We start from the raw sequence: 16,149 nt of genomic DNA on the forward strand, positions 1-16,149 counted from the left end.
GATCTTTATTGCTTAATTGCTATAAATCATTATCTACTATAATAAATAATTGATCACGATTGTTGAACGTGGAGAGCAAACACTCAGTTGCAAGTTTATGAGGTAAACTAACATTTTCTGGTCTATATGAAAGGGGTGTACAAAAAACACTGAAGATATAATTTGTTAGCAATAATCTAACAATTAATAGACGTCTCTCTATATATATGTCTGTATATCATATGAGTATTTGAGATCAGCTTTTGATTAACAGCCCCATAACGGGAAAATAGTGTTCTATATTGTTTACAGAAATATGTTGCATTCAAGTACAACTGCAGAATCAGGGATTCCCAGACACCACCAGCAGTAGTTGTCAAGCTAAGTGTGACATAGACTACAAGATCGGGTTCATTTTCTAAACATGCTTTGCTGTCCGACAGGGCTGCAGACAGGGCTACACATCTACAAAAACGCACACACTACAGTGCCTTAAGACCACATTTGCCAGTGGAAAGCAAAATTGTCAACTTTTCGACAGCCTTCAAACGCAACAAAAACATGTCTTGGCGAAGACGGTCGAAATCGCCTCCGTCGTTTCATAAAGTTTAGCTGTAGCTGCTATGAAGTTCATGCTAGGTGTAAAACATTAAACCGGAGTTAATAAGGCTCGATTTTGATTGGTCGAACGACGGAGGAGGCGGGGCGAAAAATCAAGAGGACAACTCGAATTCGATGGCAGTTCCGTCTGTCCGTCGAGGGGCGGCAACAGCAGGTTCACCTCAGGGTGACGGTTCTCACAGGTTGTGCCAGGCCTGCTGTGTTTGTCAAGTGGAAGTAGAGCAGGGTGAATTATTCTGTGCCATTTCAGGATTCTGTGTAAATAAAAAGGGTGGTTAACCTCAACTTGTCAGGGTAAGTGACACTTTTTAACACGGCTTTATTTGACGTTACAATGCGAAACTGTAGCTGAATATCATTTTGTCAGCTCTGCTCATGTAATGTCACAAGAATTATTGTTATGGAGGCTAAACCAGTGCAGCAGTAACCGTTCAGCTCAGGCTATGTTTCACAGAAGAAGACGTGAACACCTCAAATAAAAGTAACCCATATATTACGTTATCATTAGTATTATACATTAGTTGTGTTAGAAGAGCTGTACCTGCTCTTCTGTCAAAGTGGGGCACAGACTGAAAAACCATTTACGTTATGTCAAAGTCAGAATTTCGCATTCAAGTCAAAGCAGGTCCCGTTATTATAATAAACTTTTTACAACTTGCCAAGAAAAGTAATCTTAAGAAAGTTGTAGTAATAGTCTGGGAGCTTTGGGTTGAAACCACAAATTCATGATGTTCTTGTTCTCATTAGTACTTTTCAGTCAGAACATATTTCATAATGAAAAGTGTTTAAAACCTACTCAGAGAGGTGATCTGAGTCTGAAACCTCACTTTGGTCATTTTCGTTACTGAAAAGCAGTGACTTAGCCATCTAAAATGCATGTAATAATCACACTGTATGTAATGTGGAGCAGTGAAATGGAAAGTGCATCTTGTTAAAGGATTTTGTGTATTTGAGTCTCAGTCGGCATCACTGAATTGTTGACTTGTCCTTATGGTTCAGACACAGAATGGCTGCACTGCGTCGTCTGAGGCAGTGCCACCCCACAGGCATGGCTGTCTCTAATCTTCACACGAGCAGCCGCGCCTCTGCCAAACAGCATTACAAAATGCTTGTCCTCGGAGGTGGAAGTGGGGGCATTGCAATGAGTGCACGAATGAAGAGGATGTTGGGAGCTGAGAACGTGGCCGTCGTGGAGCCCAGTGAGGCAAGGATCCAGCAGATTCTGATTGTTATTTGCCACACCTCTCTTTGTGTATCACTGGAACACAATACAAACTACAAATGATGAAAACTCTGAAATCGTGTTAGCATTTTTATGATTCAGTCCCGCAGACGTGAACAGTGTTTCCCACTGTTACGTGAAGCTGGTGTCTTAACAAATGTTCTGTTTCTTCAGATGCACTACTATCAGCCAATATGGACCCTGGTTGGTGCTGGCGCAAAAACTGTAGCCTCATCAGGTCGTTCCACCGCGAGTGTTATTCCGTCCGGAGTGAAGTGGGTGAAATCTAAAGTTCAAGAAATAAACCCAGACTCTAATACCGTCCACACAGAGGATGGGACTGAAGTATGTTTGCTTTAGGAAACTGTTATTTGACAGTGTGTGTATTCAAGTTGCAAAATTGCTTGATAATACGTCATCTACTGGTTTGGCATTGAGTTGTAGTTTATATATGTAAATGAAGCAGATTATTTTGAAATGATATGATGATCTATGTGCATCTATTGACACTTAGACTTTCTTTCACATTACAGATCTCCTATGAGTATTTGATTGTGGCTCTTGGTTTACAACTCCATTATGAGAAGGTGAAGTAAGGCTTTCTTCATTCAACTCTACCTCTGCTGCCCCTTTTCCACCAACATGGAACAGGTTCTCCTCCGGTTCACCCACCTCATTTAAGCATTTTGATCAAAAATAAACTGGTTCAGAACCGGAAAAGTTGTTTCACATCTGAAATAAAAAAATAGCAGGTTATCCTTGACTTGAAGTGCAAACCGTGATGACATCAGTGGGCATGTCAAAACTAGTGGAAATGCAAGTTAGTTCACTAACACCAAGCTTCCATGAACCCTGACCAGAACCTGTCCAGGTACCAGAGCCGATTTGGTGGAAAAGGGGTATACCAGGTTATGTTTTGTCATTGTATATGAATTAAATTACATTCCAGGAAACTCTTCTGATATGTAGGTCAAAGGATTGCCAGAGGCATTTAAACATCCAAAGATTGGGTCAAACTACTCAGTCCAAACTGTGGAGAAAACGTGGAAAGCACTGCAGAACTTCAAAGAGGGCAACGCTGTGTTCACGTTCCCAAATACTCCAGTGAAATGTCCTGGAGCTCCACAGAAGATCATGTACCTCTCAGATGCCTTTCTCAGAAAGGTACTTAAGCTTTCAGGATGTAATGATTTGAAATCAAGGGTGGTTTTACGAAAATTAAATGAAGGTATTTTTATGTTTCTGTCCAGACAGGAAAAAGGGCAAAGGCCAATGTAATATACAACACATCACTTCCTGTGCTGTTTCCGATAAAGAAATACGCTGATGCATTGTGGGACATTGTGAAACACCGTGATTTACAAGTGAATCTGAGGCAAAATCTGATTGAAGTGCGAGCAGACAGGCAAGAAGCTGTGTTTGAAAATCTTGACAAACCAGGCGAAACCAAAGTGATTGAGGTAAATGTTTTTTTGCCTGTTGTGCCTGTATGTTATGAACAACCTTCATTCTACACTATACATTTTTTCTCCCTTTGTGTATTAATATATACCAAATTATGAAAACGACTCCAGTGAGTAACTCTGACTCTTTGCTGTTTTTATTTATCAGTATGAAATGCTTCATGTTGCACCACCAATGGGACCCAGTTCAGTGATTAAAGGCAGTCCACTGGCAGATGAGGCTGGCTGGTTGGATGTCAACAAAGACAACCTCCAACATCAGAGGTATCCAAATGTGTTTGGGATTGGAGACTGTACCAATCTGCCGACAGCCAGAACAGCCGCTGCTGTCGGTAAGTGATTTTTATATCCGGCAGGTGATAAAAGCCTGGAGGAGGTCATGTGTTTAGTTGCGTGTGTGTGTGTGTGGCCTCAGCTAATCTTGTGTACTACTGGACCCATCAGCCTAATATTTGTTGTGCATATTTATGAGCATGTGCTCAAGGGTTTCTGTGATTCACAATTACTGAAAAACCTATTTTATCGACTGCCCTGTTTTATACAACCATTGTGTGCTGTGGTGGATTGTTGTCACTATGTGGAAATTACGTCCTAGATTTGTCTCCATACTGTATATCTTATCTACTCTGGTTACACCTTGATAATGTCACCTGCATGTTATCATGCAGTTCTCGTGCATACAGTTCACGCTGGACACACAGGCTGTCTGCACTTCCTGTTCTCCACCCACATACCCCCAGACACATGTTACTTAGATCTGCACTCTTCTGATTGTTCTAGTTGTGTCATTACTTTGAACATTTCAACAGCGCAGCACTGGAAAGCACTTTATGTTGCTGCATACAGTTCATACTCTGCTCTTCCTTGTTAACCGCTGGCTCTTTTTGTACTTTTATCACTAATTGCACAATAACAACGTATTTACATAAGTCTATAAACCCATACAACACTTATAATGAAGCCTGTAAGTTAGGGACACTACTTAATCGTATCGGACAGATTGTATCACTATATCAGTTTAACTTGATTCTGATTGTGCTGTTACTTTTATATTAATTATCATAATTTCAATCTAGTTCAAGTAGTGGCCTGTTAGATAAAGTGGCGACTCTAAGTAGTGCACAGATGTGAGTGTCTGTAGCTGTTCTCCAGCCCCCATGTAAGGAAGATGCATGAATGGATAGCAAAAATTTTGCATTTTCTTTTCCAACGCCAGTGGTCAAATTTAAATTGTTTGCCTTAAACTATGCTGCCTCTCCTTTTTTTAAAATCTATCCAACAATTTTCCTTTCTACTGTCTATCACTACAGCCCTATGGGGCTACTAGCATGTCTGTAAATCTTTACATTGTGTCCCAATTCCATACTACCTACTAATTCTAAGCAGGTTTTTAGGTAAGTATACTCAAAGCAGGCAGCATGCACACTAAATACGGTCAGGTTGTGAGTGGGCTGTTGATGGATACTATTCTCCCACAATGCAATGCACAAAGGAACTGCTCACCTCTGGGAAATAAGTAATCCATCCTAAGAGACAGTATGCAGTACATACTGTACAGAATTACTGTAGTATGGATTTGGGACACGGTGTCTTAATTCGTCAGAAGACGATCTCCACATTAATTGAAAAATCTCTCCATTGGCTCTCATTCACAGCTGCACAGTCCGCTATCTTGAACAGAACCATCAGCAAAATCCTGAGAAATGAGAAGCCAGACAAGAAGGTCAGTGGCACATCAACATCAGCTATGATTCATGTGTTTGAGCTTAAAGAATGTTCTTATTCTCTGTTCGTAGTACCTCTGCCTGAAAGATATGCAAATCACATGATCGGTAATCTCCTTGTTTCCAGTATGATGGTTATACTTCATGTCCGCTGGTTACAAGCTACAACACAGTAGTTCTGGCAGAGTTTGACTTCAACGGACAACCACTGGAAACATTCCCCATCAACCAAGCCAAAGAAAGACGAATCATGTACCACATGAAAGCTGATATGATGCCTCGTCTCTATTGGCATGGCCTTCTTAAGTATGTATTTAGTTCATCAACAACATGTTAATGGTTGGCAGTCAGGAATCGTACCACACTTTTCATTAATCTTCTTTTTTTCCCTTACATCAGGGGGCTGTGGGGTGGACCAGAACCATTGAGGAAACTCTTTCATCTAGGAATGAAGTGAAACCTCAGCATCAGTTTGCAAGTTAATGGTTACATTCCCTAAACTTTTAGGGAAAGAAGAAGCACATTAAATCCATCATTCCCTTAAAGGGACATATATATTATAGGTTGTATCGAAGCCATTACTATATTTTTCACTTTAACCCAATTATCACTAAAATCCTTGATTTGAGGTGCCATAGCTGTGAATGACCCACTGAAGTGGCAAATTGGCATGTTCAGAATTTCATTGGCTGTTGGAAGCGTCAGTCATGTGCAAAATCAGTTGCGATTGGCTCAATCGTCATACGGAAGAAGAGAAGGAGGCCGTTGTGTTAAACTCAGACTGTAATTGGCTTCTCTGGTTGCCAAGCTTCATATGGCAGATCATGATTGGTCAAGTGAGGTGTCATTTGAAATGCCACAGAGTACCTGGAGACTAGCCAGCCAGCAGGCCATATTAGTGTAGTCGCCTCACCACTATCAGTCCGCAGCTCACTGACTGATGCTGATGATCCTGAACCACTTTCTGTGGCTGGCGGTTGAGGTTGACTCCTCACGAAACATGTCCCTATGTTATATGTCTATAACTGGTTAGGTAGCTGGGTAGCAACCTCCCTCACTGACTGTGACACGACTGAAGGAAATACGACACACAAGACAACAACCCCTCATGACGTGAGGACCTATAGAGAGACATTTCCCCAGTAATGGAGCTTTGCCTCCCACCCCACTCGTTCCACCACTGATCTGGGGTTGAATGTGATTAATAAGTACATTTACTCAAGTACAATACTTAAACTTAGTTTACTTAAGTATTTCAATTTCATGCTACTTTATTTCTCTACTTTGCCACAGTTCTGAGGGAAGTTTGTAGTCACGTTACAGATGGAGAGTTTAACTGCAAAATATGCATTATTTTAGTATAAGATATCCAACTAACTACATTGACTAACTACAGCAATAAATGCTACTTACACATTAATGCATCAGTGATATACAATAGTATAACACTCATAGGAGGCATTTTTTGATTTTTAAGTACATTTTAATAATACTTTAGTATAAAGTGACATGTTCAACGAAGGAGTTTTACTTGTAATGAAGTCATTATTATTAAAATAAGCTTATGCTACTGATTTGCAGTACGCTGGATGCTAAATATGATCCAGCAAGTGGAGGAAAGCACATCATCATACAATGTCTTTTACAGTTTTTTTTCTGTTCCTGTGGCGCCCCCAGTTGGTGTTCTTTGAAAAGCCAGCACACAGATGAACTCATTCCTTTTAACTAATCAAATTCTTTTCCAGCTGCTGTCTGGAGGTTAAATCAAGCCTTCAACTTGCCTCAGGCAAACTTAACAAGCTGATGCAAGTATTTTCTATTACCTGTGCTAGTTGTACATAAATTAATAATCACATTTTCTCTACCCTCACGGAAATAAAGTCGATGTGCACAATATTCACTTTAGAAAACCTTGATATGCAATAAAATAGAATATAGAAAAACAAACATCCAAAGCTGAATCAACACCTCTCTGCAAATGTTTCAATAAAACTCAACATGGCAATTTATTGGATTGCACTGACATTCATTCGGTGTACTTAAGAAACTTGCAACTGAGTGTATGGAGAACATTTTAAACAGAAAACAGAGGCTTCTAAACATATGAATCAGGGAACAGCCTGGTTATCAATTTCCCACAGCATCAGAAGAAAATGTACTGAATGTATATTTGATTCAGAAACGCAGAATGGTACAATTTCCAATTAATTAGGGAAATGTTGTTTGTGCAAATTTAATAATCTAGCATTCACACATTACCCAGAACCATACTGTGATCTGCACTTCCACATAAATTGATCCCTGTCAGCCACTTAGTGAATTCCACATATAAGATGGGGAAAAGGACAAAGGTCAGTGCAAACCCCAGACTGTGAGTGTTGTGTTGGGTCCAGATATGCTGATTCACTGTGGGAAATAATAACGAGAGGCCACCTGAAGACACAGCCCTCGGTTACACTCTCATTACATTTCAGACAGACATGAGGGAGGCCATATTTGTGGCTCATGTTAGTTCATTCCAATCTGACCAAAGATTTTGCTTCTTCACAGTCACTCCTAACCGGACCAGTCTCTCTTAATTTGCTTCATGGAGCCTTTAATAATATAAATTATTGTCCAGGCGACAAGGTCAGTCAGTTTGTGCATCCTGCAGCCACACCATTATCAGTGCCTCAATAAAGCAGGCACAAAGACTCCACTCATATTTATACCAGGCGATACTTCCAAAAGCTGTAAACTGAATTGCTATTGGGCTCCTCGCCCACTTGTACAGTTGCCCAGTCTTGTCTGTAAGATTACACCTCTATGGTAAACCAGATAACAATGCGGGCAAGATAGGAGTGAATCTCATTTTGTGTTTTTGATTTAATCGTCACACATCCAGTTCTCTATATGTGGGTTCTGCCATTTAACCACAACATCCACCTTTTCAAAAGAACAAAACGTCTCTTGGAAAGGATAAGAATAAGATGGTTAAAGCACTACATATGTAAAATAAAAGACATTTCTAAATGTGGAACTACCTCTGTTATATTTTGCTCAGGGTACACTAAAATCACACATCTATATTTTCAGTATAACCTCAGTCAGGCCTTTTCTTTCAGCATCCTTTACAATACAACTCTTACATTTTCTGCTCAAACACAACCAGTTCATTAACAGGTGTGCAGAGGGTGAGGCTGAGCCAGTAGGAAATAAAATAAAACACCTGATGTGGACATGTGCAGGAAAGGTAAGTCATATATAGTTAGTAGATGATTTAGGGGGTTTACTGACACTCACAATCGTAGAGACAAAATATCCTGCAGGATTATTTTGCTCGAATCATTGCGGTTTCTATGGAAACAACGTTCTACATTGTTTACAGAGGTGTTCCATTTCTGTAAAACTACAAAATCTGGGATTGTAAAAACCACTTGCGGAAGCAGTCCGCAGTCCGTTTCATTACTAACGTTAGCTAACTGTGAAGACACGGAAGGCAACAACAAGTTTGTGTTGCTTTTCTTAACATGTTTTCCAGTATATCCCAGGACAACTGGCCCACGTGCTGTCCGACAGGGATGCAGACAGGGCCGAATTAACATCTGCAAAACAGACCACCCTACGGCGCCTTGAGACCACATACAAACTTTCCACCGCAAGTCAACTGTTCGAGAGCCTTGGACCACACCAAAAACACTCACAAATCAGCTCCGTCGTTTCATAAAGTCTAGCTAGCTATATGATGTTTATGCTAAGTGCAGAATGTTAAACCGGGAGTTCAAAGGGCTCGATTTTGTAAACATGCTTTCCAGTATGCTCGATTCTGATTGGTCGAACGACGAAGGAGGTGGGACGAACGTTCAAGATTACAACTAGAATTCGATAATAGTTGCGTTTGTCTCTCGAAGGACGTGAATAGGCAGGTTCACATCGGGTTAATTCTCCACTCAGGTTGTGTGAGTCCTACCTTGTTTCCCGAAAGGAAGTACAACGGACGGAAGTATTCTGTGCCATTTGAGGACTTTGTCTAAAAAAAACGGGTGGTTAACCTCAACTTGTCAAGGTTGGTAACACTTTCAGCACGGCTTTTTTCGATGTTACAGTGCGAAACTCTAGCTGAATATCATTTTGTCGGGTCTGCGCATGTGATGTTACCAGAATGATTGTTATGGAGGCTCAGTCAGTTCATTACGCAGCATGCAGCAGCAACGGTTCCGCTTAGGCTGCGTTTCACAGAAGAGGACGGAAACACCTCAAATAAAAGTAACCCAGATATAACGTTGTCCTTAGTTTACATTAGATGTCCTTCGGCTGTAACGGTCCTTCTGTCAAAGTATGGCACAGATTGAAAAGACATTCACGTTATGTCAAAGTCAGAATTCAGCATTCAAGTCAAAGCAGGTGTTGCAAGACAAGTAATCTTAAGAAAGTGCTACGAATTTGCTTGCTTGAATTTGTTAATATACACTTTGTTGTGTGTTTGTCTCTGCACAGTATATTTGGGATAGTCTGGGAGCTTTGGGGGTGAAACCACAAATTCCTGATCTTCTTGTTCTCATTTGTACAATTCAGGTAGAACACTAAATACTTCATTATTAAAGGTGTTTAAACCTACTCAGAGAGGTGATCTGAGTCTGAAACCTCACTTTGGTCATTTTCGTTACTGTAAAGTAGTGACTTTCGCCATCTAAAATACATCTAATAATCAGACTGTATGTAATGTGGAGCAGTGAAATGGAAAGTGCATCTTGTTAAAGGATTTTGTGTATTTGAGTCTCAGTCGGCATCACTGAATTGTTGACTTGTCCTTATGGTTCAGACACAGAATGGCTGCACTGCGTCGTCTGAGGCAGTGCCACCCCACAGGCATGGCTGTCTCTCATCTTCACACGAGCAGCCACGCCTCTGCCAAACAGCATTACAAAATGCTTGTCCTCGGAGGAGGAAGTGGGGGCATTGCAATGAGTGCACGAATGAAGAGGATGTTGGGAGCTGAGAACGTGGCCGTCGTGGAGCCCAGTGAGGCAAGGATCCAGCAGATTCTGATTGTTATTTGCCACACCTCTCTTTGTGTATCACTGGAACACAATACAAACTACAAATGATGAAAACTCTGAAATCGTGTTAGCGTTTTTATGATTCAGTCCCTCAGACATGAACAGTGTTTCCCACTGTTACGTGAAGCTGGTGTCTTAACAAATGTTCTGTTTCTTCAGATGCACTACTATCAGCCAATATGGACCCTGGTTGGTGCTGGCGCAAAAACTGTAGCCTCATCAGGTCGTTCCACCGCGAGTGTTATTCCGTCCGGAGTGAAGTGGGTGAAATCTAAAGTTCAAGAAATAAACCCAGACTCTAATACCGTCCACACAGAGGATGGGACTGAAGTATGTTTGCTTTAGGAAACTGTTATTTGACAGTGTGTGTGTTCAAGTTGCAAAATTGCTTGATAATACGTCATCTACTGGTTTGGCATTGAGTTGTAGTTTATATATGTAAATGAAGCAGATTATTTTGAAATGATATGATGATCTACGTGCATCTATTCACACTTAGACTTTCTTTCACATTACAGATCTCCTATGAGTATTTGATTGTGGCTCTTGGTTTACAACTCCATTATGAGAAGGTGAAGTAAGGCTTTCTTCATTCAACTCTACCTCTGCTGCCCCTTTTCCACCAACATGGAACAGGTTCTCCTCCGGTTCACCCGCCTCATTTAAGCGTTTTGATCAAAACTAAACTGGTTCAGAACAGAAAAGTTGTTTCACATCTGAAATTTAAAAATAGCAGGTTATCCTTGACTTGAAGTGCAAACCGTGATGACATCAGTGGGCGTGTCATATTCCACAGGTTGGAAAGAGAGGATGGAGAAGGCCACTTGTTTGCCATGTTATAGTCTTCTGTGTCTTCTTATCATTAATAGTTGGCCCATGTGTGTTGGACTACTACTATCTATAATAACATAACAAAAGCTTGCAAGCGTTCAATGTGATCCGCCATCTTTTTGCTACTGTTTACTTGCATTGTGCCATACCCTCCATGTCTGACACATCCTTGATTACAATTGTTGCCAAAACCGAGTCAAGACAAGCAGTCAAAACTGGTGGAAATGCAGGCTGGTTCATTAGATAACACCAAGCTTCCAAGAACGGTGACCAGAACGTGTCCAGGTACCAGAGCCGATTTGGTGGAAAAGGCGTATACCAAGTTAAGTTTTGCCATAGTTTATAAATTTAGTGACATTCCTGAAAACCCTTGTTATATGTAGATCAAAGGATTGCCAGAAGGATTTGAACATCCAAAGATTGGGTCAAACTACTCAGTCCAAACTGTGGAGAAAACGTGGAAAGCACTGCAGGACTTCAAAGAGGGCAACGCTGTGTTCACGTTCCCAAATACTCCAGTGAAATGTGCCGGAGCTCCACAGAAGATCATGTACCTCTCAGATGCCTTTCTCAGAAAGGTACTTAACTTTTTCAGCATGTAATGATGATAATCAAGGGTGGTTTTACAGCAACTAAATGAAGGTATTTTTATGTTTCTGTCCAGACAGGAAAAAGGGCAAAGGCCAATGTAATATACAACACATCACTTCCTGTGCTCTTTGGGATAAAGAAATATGCTGACTCATTGTGGGACATTGTGAAACATCGTGATTTACAAGTGAATCTGAGGCAAAATCTGATTGAAGTGCGAGCAGACAGGCAAGAAGCTGTGTTTGAAAATCTTGACAAACCAGGCGAAACCAAAGTGATTGAGGTAAATGTTTTTTTGCCTGTTGTGCCTGTATGTTATGAACAACCTTCATTCTACACTATACATTTTTTCTCCCTTTGTGTATTAATATATACCAAATTATGAAAACAACTCCAGTGAGTAACTCTGACTCTTTTTATTTATCAGTATGAAATGCTTCATGTCACACCACCAATGGGACCCAGTTCAGTGATTAAAGGCAGTCCACTGGCAGATGAGGCTGGCTGGTTGGATGTCAACAAAGACAACCTCCAACATCAGAGGTATCCAAATGTGTTTGGGATTGGAGACTGTACCAGCGTCCCCACAGCCAAAACGGCCGCCGCTGTCGGTAAGTGATTATTATCTCCGGCAGGTGAGAATAGTCCTGAGGAGGTCATGTGTTTGGTTGAGTGTGTGTGTATCCTCAGCTAATCTTGCATACTACTGGACCCATCAGCCTAATATTTGTTGTACATATTTATGAGTGTGTGCTGTGATTCATAATTTCAGAAAAACCTATTTTGTTAATGTCATGCAGTTCTCATGAGTACAGTACACACTGGACACACAGCCAGCCTGCACTTCCTGTTCACCCCTAGACACGTGTGTTGGAGATCTGCACTCTCCTCATTGTGCTCTTCTAGTTGTGTCATTAGTTTGAACATTGCATCAGCGCAACAGTGGAAAGCACTGTATGTTGCTGCATAGAGTTCATACTGGGCTCTCTTGTTAACCGCTGGCTCTTTTTGTAAACTGAAAGGCACTTTCCTACTAAGTGTATTGCACAATGACGTATTTACACAAGCCTATAAAACCATACACCGCACCCAATGAAACCTGTAAGTTATGGACACTACTCAGTCATATCTGATGGATTGAATCAATATAACAGTCTGACTTTTTTGTTTGATTTTGATTGTACCATTACATTCGGCAAAGAAATGTTCGAACATGACATAAACACATAGTGACATTTTCTGTCACTATGACAGAAAGTGCCATTTCTGTGTCATTTCCTGTTCAACCAGTACTTATCCCTTCCTGCACAGGTGTTTTCTGGCTACAGTAAAGAGTCTGGCCCTACCACGTCATGTTTTTTCTTTTTTTTTTTTGTTTCCAGTGTCAGGGATGTTGGTGTTTTTGCATTAGCTGCAGTGTCAACCCATCTGTCTGTCCTTAGGTCAACTTTATATCTCAATAACTATACCTGTAACATGTGGCACAAATATTCATGATCCACACAGCATGAAGTTTAATAACTTTGGTGACCTTATGTATTTATTTTAATCCAGCAAGTCAAAAAAATTTAATTTGTTAAAAACTGTTGTCAAGTCTCAGCTGCATTTTAAGCTGAAAGCTGTTGTGTTTTAACGTTCCAACCTGAGCATGTTAACATTTAAATCTGGGGTGGGCAACCTTTTTCCTATCAAGGGCCATTTCAAATTTTGGAACATCCTTTGAGGGCCACACTCAGTGGGCCCCCAGAAATTTTTCATAGGGGGTCACTTGGATTGGACAGCACCTGGAAAGCTTGTTATGCATAAGATAGATACAATTTTCCTTTCTGCTGTTTAGCACTACAGCCCTATGGGGCTACTAGCATGTCTGTAAATCTTTACATTGTGTCCCAATTCCATACTAAATACTAATTCTAAGCAGGTTTTTAGGTAAGTATACTCAAAGCAGGCAGCATGCACACTAAATACAGTCAGGTAGTGAGTGTGCTGTTGATGGATACTATTCTCCTACAATGCAATGCACAAAGGAACTGCTCACCTCTGGGAAATAAGTAATCCATCCTAAGAGACAGTATGCCGTACATACTGTACAGAATTACTGTAGTATGGATTTGGGACACGGTGTCTTAATTCGTCAGAAGACGATCTCCACATTAATTGAAAAATCTCACCATTGGCTCTCATTCACAGCTGCACAGTCCGCTATCTTGAACAGAACCATCAGCAAAATCCTGAGAAATGAGAAGCCAGACAAGAAGGTCAGTGGCACATCAACATCAGCTATGATTCATGTGTTTGAGCTTAAAGAATGTTCTTATTCTCTGTTCGTAGTACCTCTGCCGGAAAGATATGCAAATCACATGATCAGTAATCTCCTTGTTTCCAGTATGATGGTTATACTTCATGTCCGCTGGTTACAAGCTACAACACAGTAATTCTGGCAGAGTTTGACTTCAACGGACAACCACTGGAAACCTTCCCCATCAACCAAGCCAAAGAAAGACGAATCATGTACCACATGAAAGCTGATCTGATGCCTCATCTCTATTGGCATGGCCTTCTTAAGTATGTATTTAGTTCATCAACAACGTGTTAATGGTTGGTAGTCAGGAATCGTACCACACTTTTCACCACTTTTCGATAATTTTCTTTATTTTTCTTACATCAGGGGCCTGTGGGGCGGACCGGGACCATTCAGAAAACTCTTTCATCTTGGAATGAAGTGAAACCTCAGCATCAGTTTGCAAGTTAAAGGTTACATTACCTTAACTTCTTTTTCCATCATTCTCTTAAAGGAGTAGACACTTCTATTGGATATTTATGGTCTGGACATCATGACTAGCAAGTTTGATCAAGTTGTCTTGAATATTTAAATGTCTAGGTTTACTGAAACCTGTAGTAAGTGACACTGACATTACCATGGAATAAAACGACTCCCTGTAATGAGAAAGAGTCGCTCGTAAACACTGAGAATTAACACTCTGCAGCTATATGTAGCTTTAAGCTGCTTATAGTTCAATCTTTTGGTTCTTTTGGTGACACATTGAATGTAAGATTTTGCTGCTTTCATCAACCCCAGTATCCAATCAGCAATGAGATCTTTATAAAACCCTTGAACAAGCCTGTAGAAGATTATTTGATTTACATCCTCCACATGCACATTATAAGCCGCAGGTTTCACCTGAGTCCACAGCCTAAGTTAGCCAGGCTCTTCCAAAGTTTATTCAGTCTGTTGCTGCAGAGTATTTAGTCCATGTTGCCAATCTATATCTGAGCCATCATCTGACACATCACGTACAATAAACTGATGCAAATTGGCCTTTTTAAATTTTTGACAAACTGTACATGAACAATTAATAATGTTGTGGATACAGTTACACGATCATTTGTTATGTTATTGGAGTGATGTTCAGCTTACAGCTGTAATCATTGTATACCAGTCATTAAGTATGTTGTGTTGGTAGCATTTACCAAGCAGAGTATACAGATATACTCTTTTTTTTTGTATTTTGGTGCAAGTCAGATAATATGTGTGTTGGGATTTAACTGGGTGTTTCCAGCTTAAATGCTGAAGCATACAGTCTGTGAAAAGTTTTTTTTTTTTTTTCCATGGTATTACATCCATTTCATCCTTTGTGCTACCAGACATTTTGTATGAGTGGTCTTTGGGAATGCTCCATACGTGCATTCCTTACATTTAAATGTCAGAAATATAGTTTTGTACAGAGTGATTATTTTATCAGTGCTTGACTACGTTCTGAACATTTTGGTGGTTATACAGTCAGTGCTAACTTCATTGCTGTGTTAAAAAAATAATCAGTTTTTAATCATTAAAGTGACTGTGTAAGTTTATAAACCTACTGCAATGATGCTATTAAAGTAAAAATATAAATTGATGATGAAAAATCATAAATATATACTCAGTATAGTTTCAACTTTGTTGCGCTTTATGGTATTTTATATCCAGTGGTGTGGTGGAATAATGAATGTCATAGTATTTTTTTATTTTTTTTGTGTAGTATTATTTACTTTTCTGAGATCCCTGATTAATATGATCACTTGACGGCTTCGGGCACAATTGGCGATAGGTGGACAGTGCCTTTTCTGCAAGTCTGTCAAGAGTCCACATGATCCTTAGTCAAATGTAAAATGTGAACACTGTACTGAGTTGACTGACTTCTTAGGAAATGAGTGACACGTTTTTTTTGCATGTTCTAGCCCATTAAGTGTTATTTTTAATGACTTAAAATCACCATAGCTTTCTTATATTGTTTTCAAATTGATGAATGCCTTCGTCTGTCAAAAGTCATCAGCAGGACAATACTTATTCATGCAAACTGAACATGCATGTTGGCCATGCAAGAATAAAGCCTCTAATAAGGGTGTTTGTCCTGCTGTTGCTTCTGTTTATTTTTTGTTCTGAGGAATCAATGTCCATGTACATTACAGAGTTGAGTGTGTCAATTGATAATAATCACTGCCCAACAGGCAGCCAGTCCATTCCACTGTGATATGAAAGACAGCCTCAGAGAGCTGTTGCGTGACAAATTGTTTCAATAAATCATTGCTTGTCATAGTTTCTTGGGAATGTAGATGACTGCAAAGTTTGAACAGCCAGAACTTGGTCCAAGGCTTTCTACAGCGAAAAGATATCAAGTTCAGATTACCTGTAAATACTG

At 40.1% G+C, this 16,149-nt stretch overlaps 2 protein-coding genes across 2 annotated transcripts; both read left to right on the forward strand.

Annotated features, from left to right (window-relative positions):
• Nucleotides 1–772: 772 nt before the first annotated feature.
• On the forward strand, nt 773–7,006 carry LOC121608127 (sulfide:quinone oxidoreductase, mitochondrial-like). The gene is made up of 10 exons (XM_041939280.1): nt 773–894; nt 1,600–1,804; nt 1,997–2,167; nt 2,356–2,409; nt 2,792–2,986; nt 3,073–3,282; nt 3,434–3,617; nt 4,941–5,008; nt 5,137–5,315; nt 5,409–7,006. The coding sequence occupies exons 2-10, from the start codon at nt 1,607–1,609 to the stop codon at nt 5,464–5,466; spliced, it is 1,317 nt and encodes a 438-aa protein (XP_041795214.1). The 5' UTR covers nt 773–894; nt 1,600–1,606; the 3' UTR covers nt 5,467–7,006.
• A 1,869-nt stretch (nt 7,007–8,875) lies between these two features.
• Nucleotides 8,876–16,044, forward strand: LOC121607786 (sulfide:quinone oxidoreductase, mitochondrial-like). Its single transcript, XM_041938740.1, has 10 exons — nt 8,876–9,054; nt 9,811–10,015; nt 10,208–10,378; nt 10,567–10,620; nt 11,263–11,457; nt 11,544–11,753; nt 11,898–12,081; nt 13,661–13,728; nt 13,857–14,035; nt 14,139–16,044. The coding sequence occupies exons 2-10, from the start codon at nt 9,818–9,820 to the stop codon at nt 14,194–14,196; spliced, it is 1,317 nt and encodes a 438-aa protein (XP_041794674.1). The 5' UTR covers nt 8,876–9,054; nt 9,811–9,817; the 3' UTR covers nt 14,197–16,044.
• Nucleotides 16,045–16,149: the final 105 nt, after the last annotated feature.

This window comes from Chelmon rostratus, chromosome 6 (genome assembly GCF_017976325.1).
Source record: "Chelmon rostratus isolate fCheRos1 chromosome 6, fCheRos1.pri, whole genome shotgun sequence".
In the NCBI taxonomy this organism is placed as follows: domain Eukaryota; kingdom Metazoa; phylum Chordata; class Actinopteri; order Chaetodontiformes; family Chaetodontidae; genus Chelmon; species Chelmon rostratus.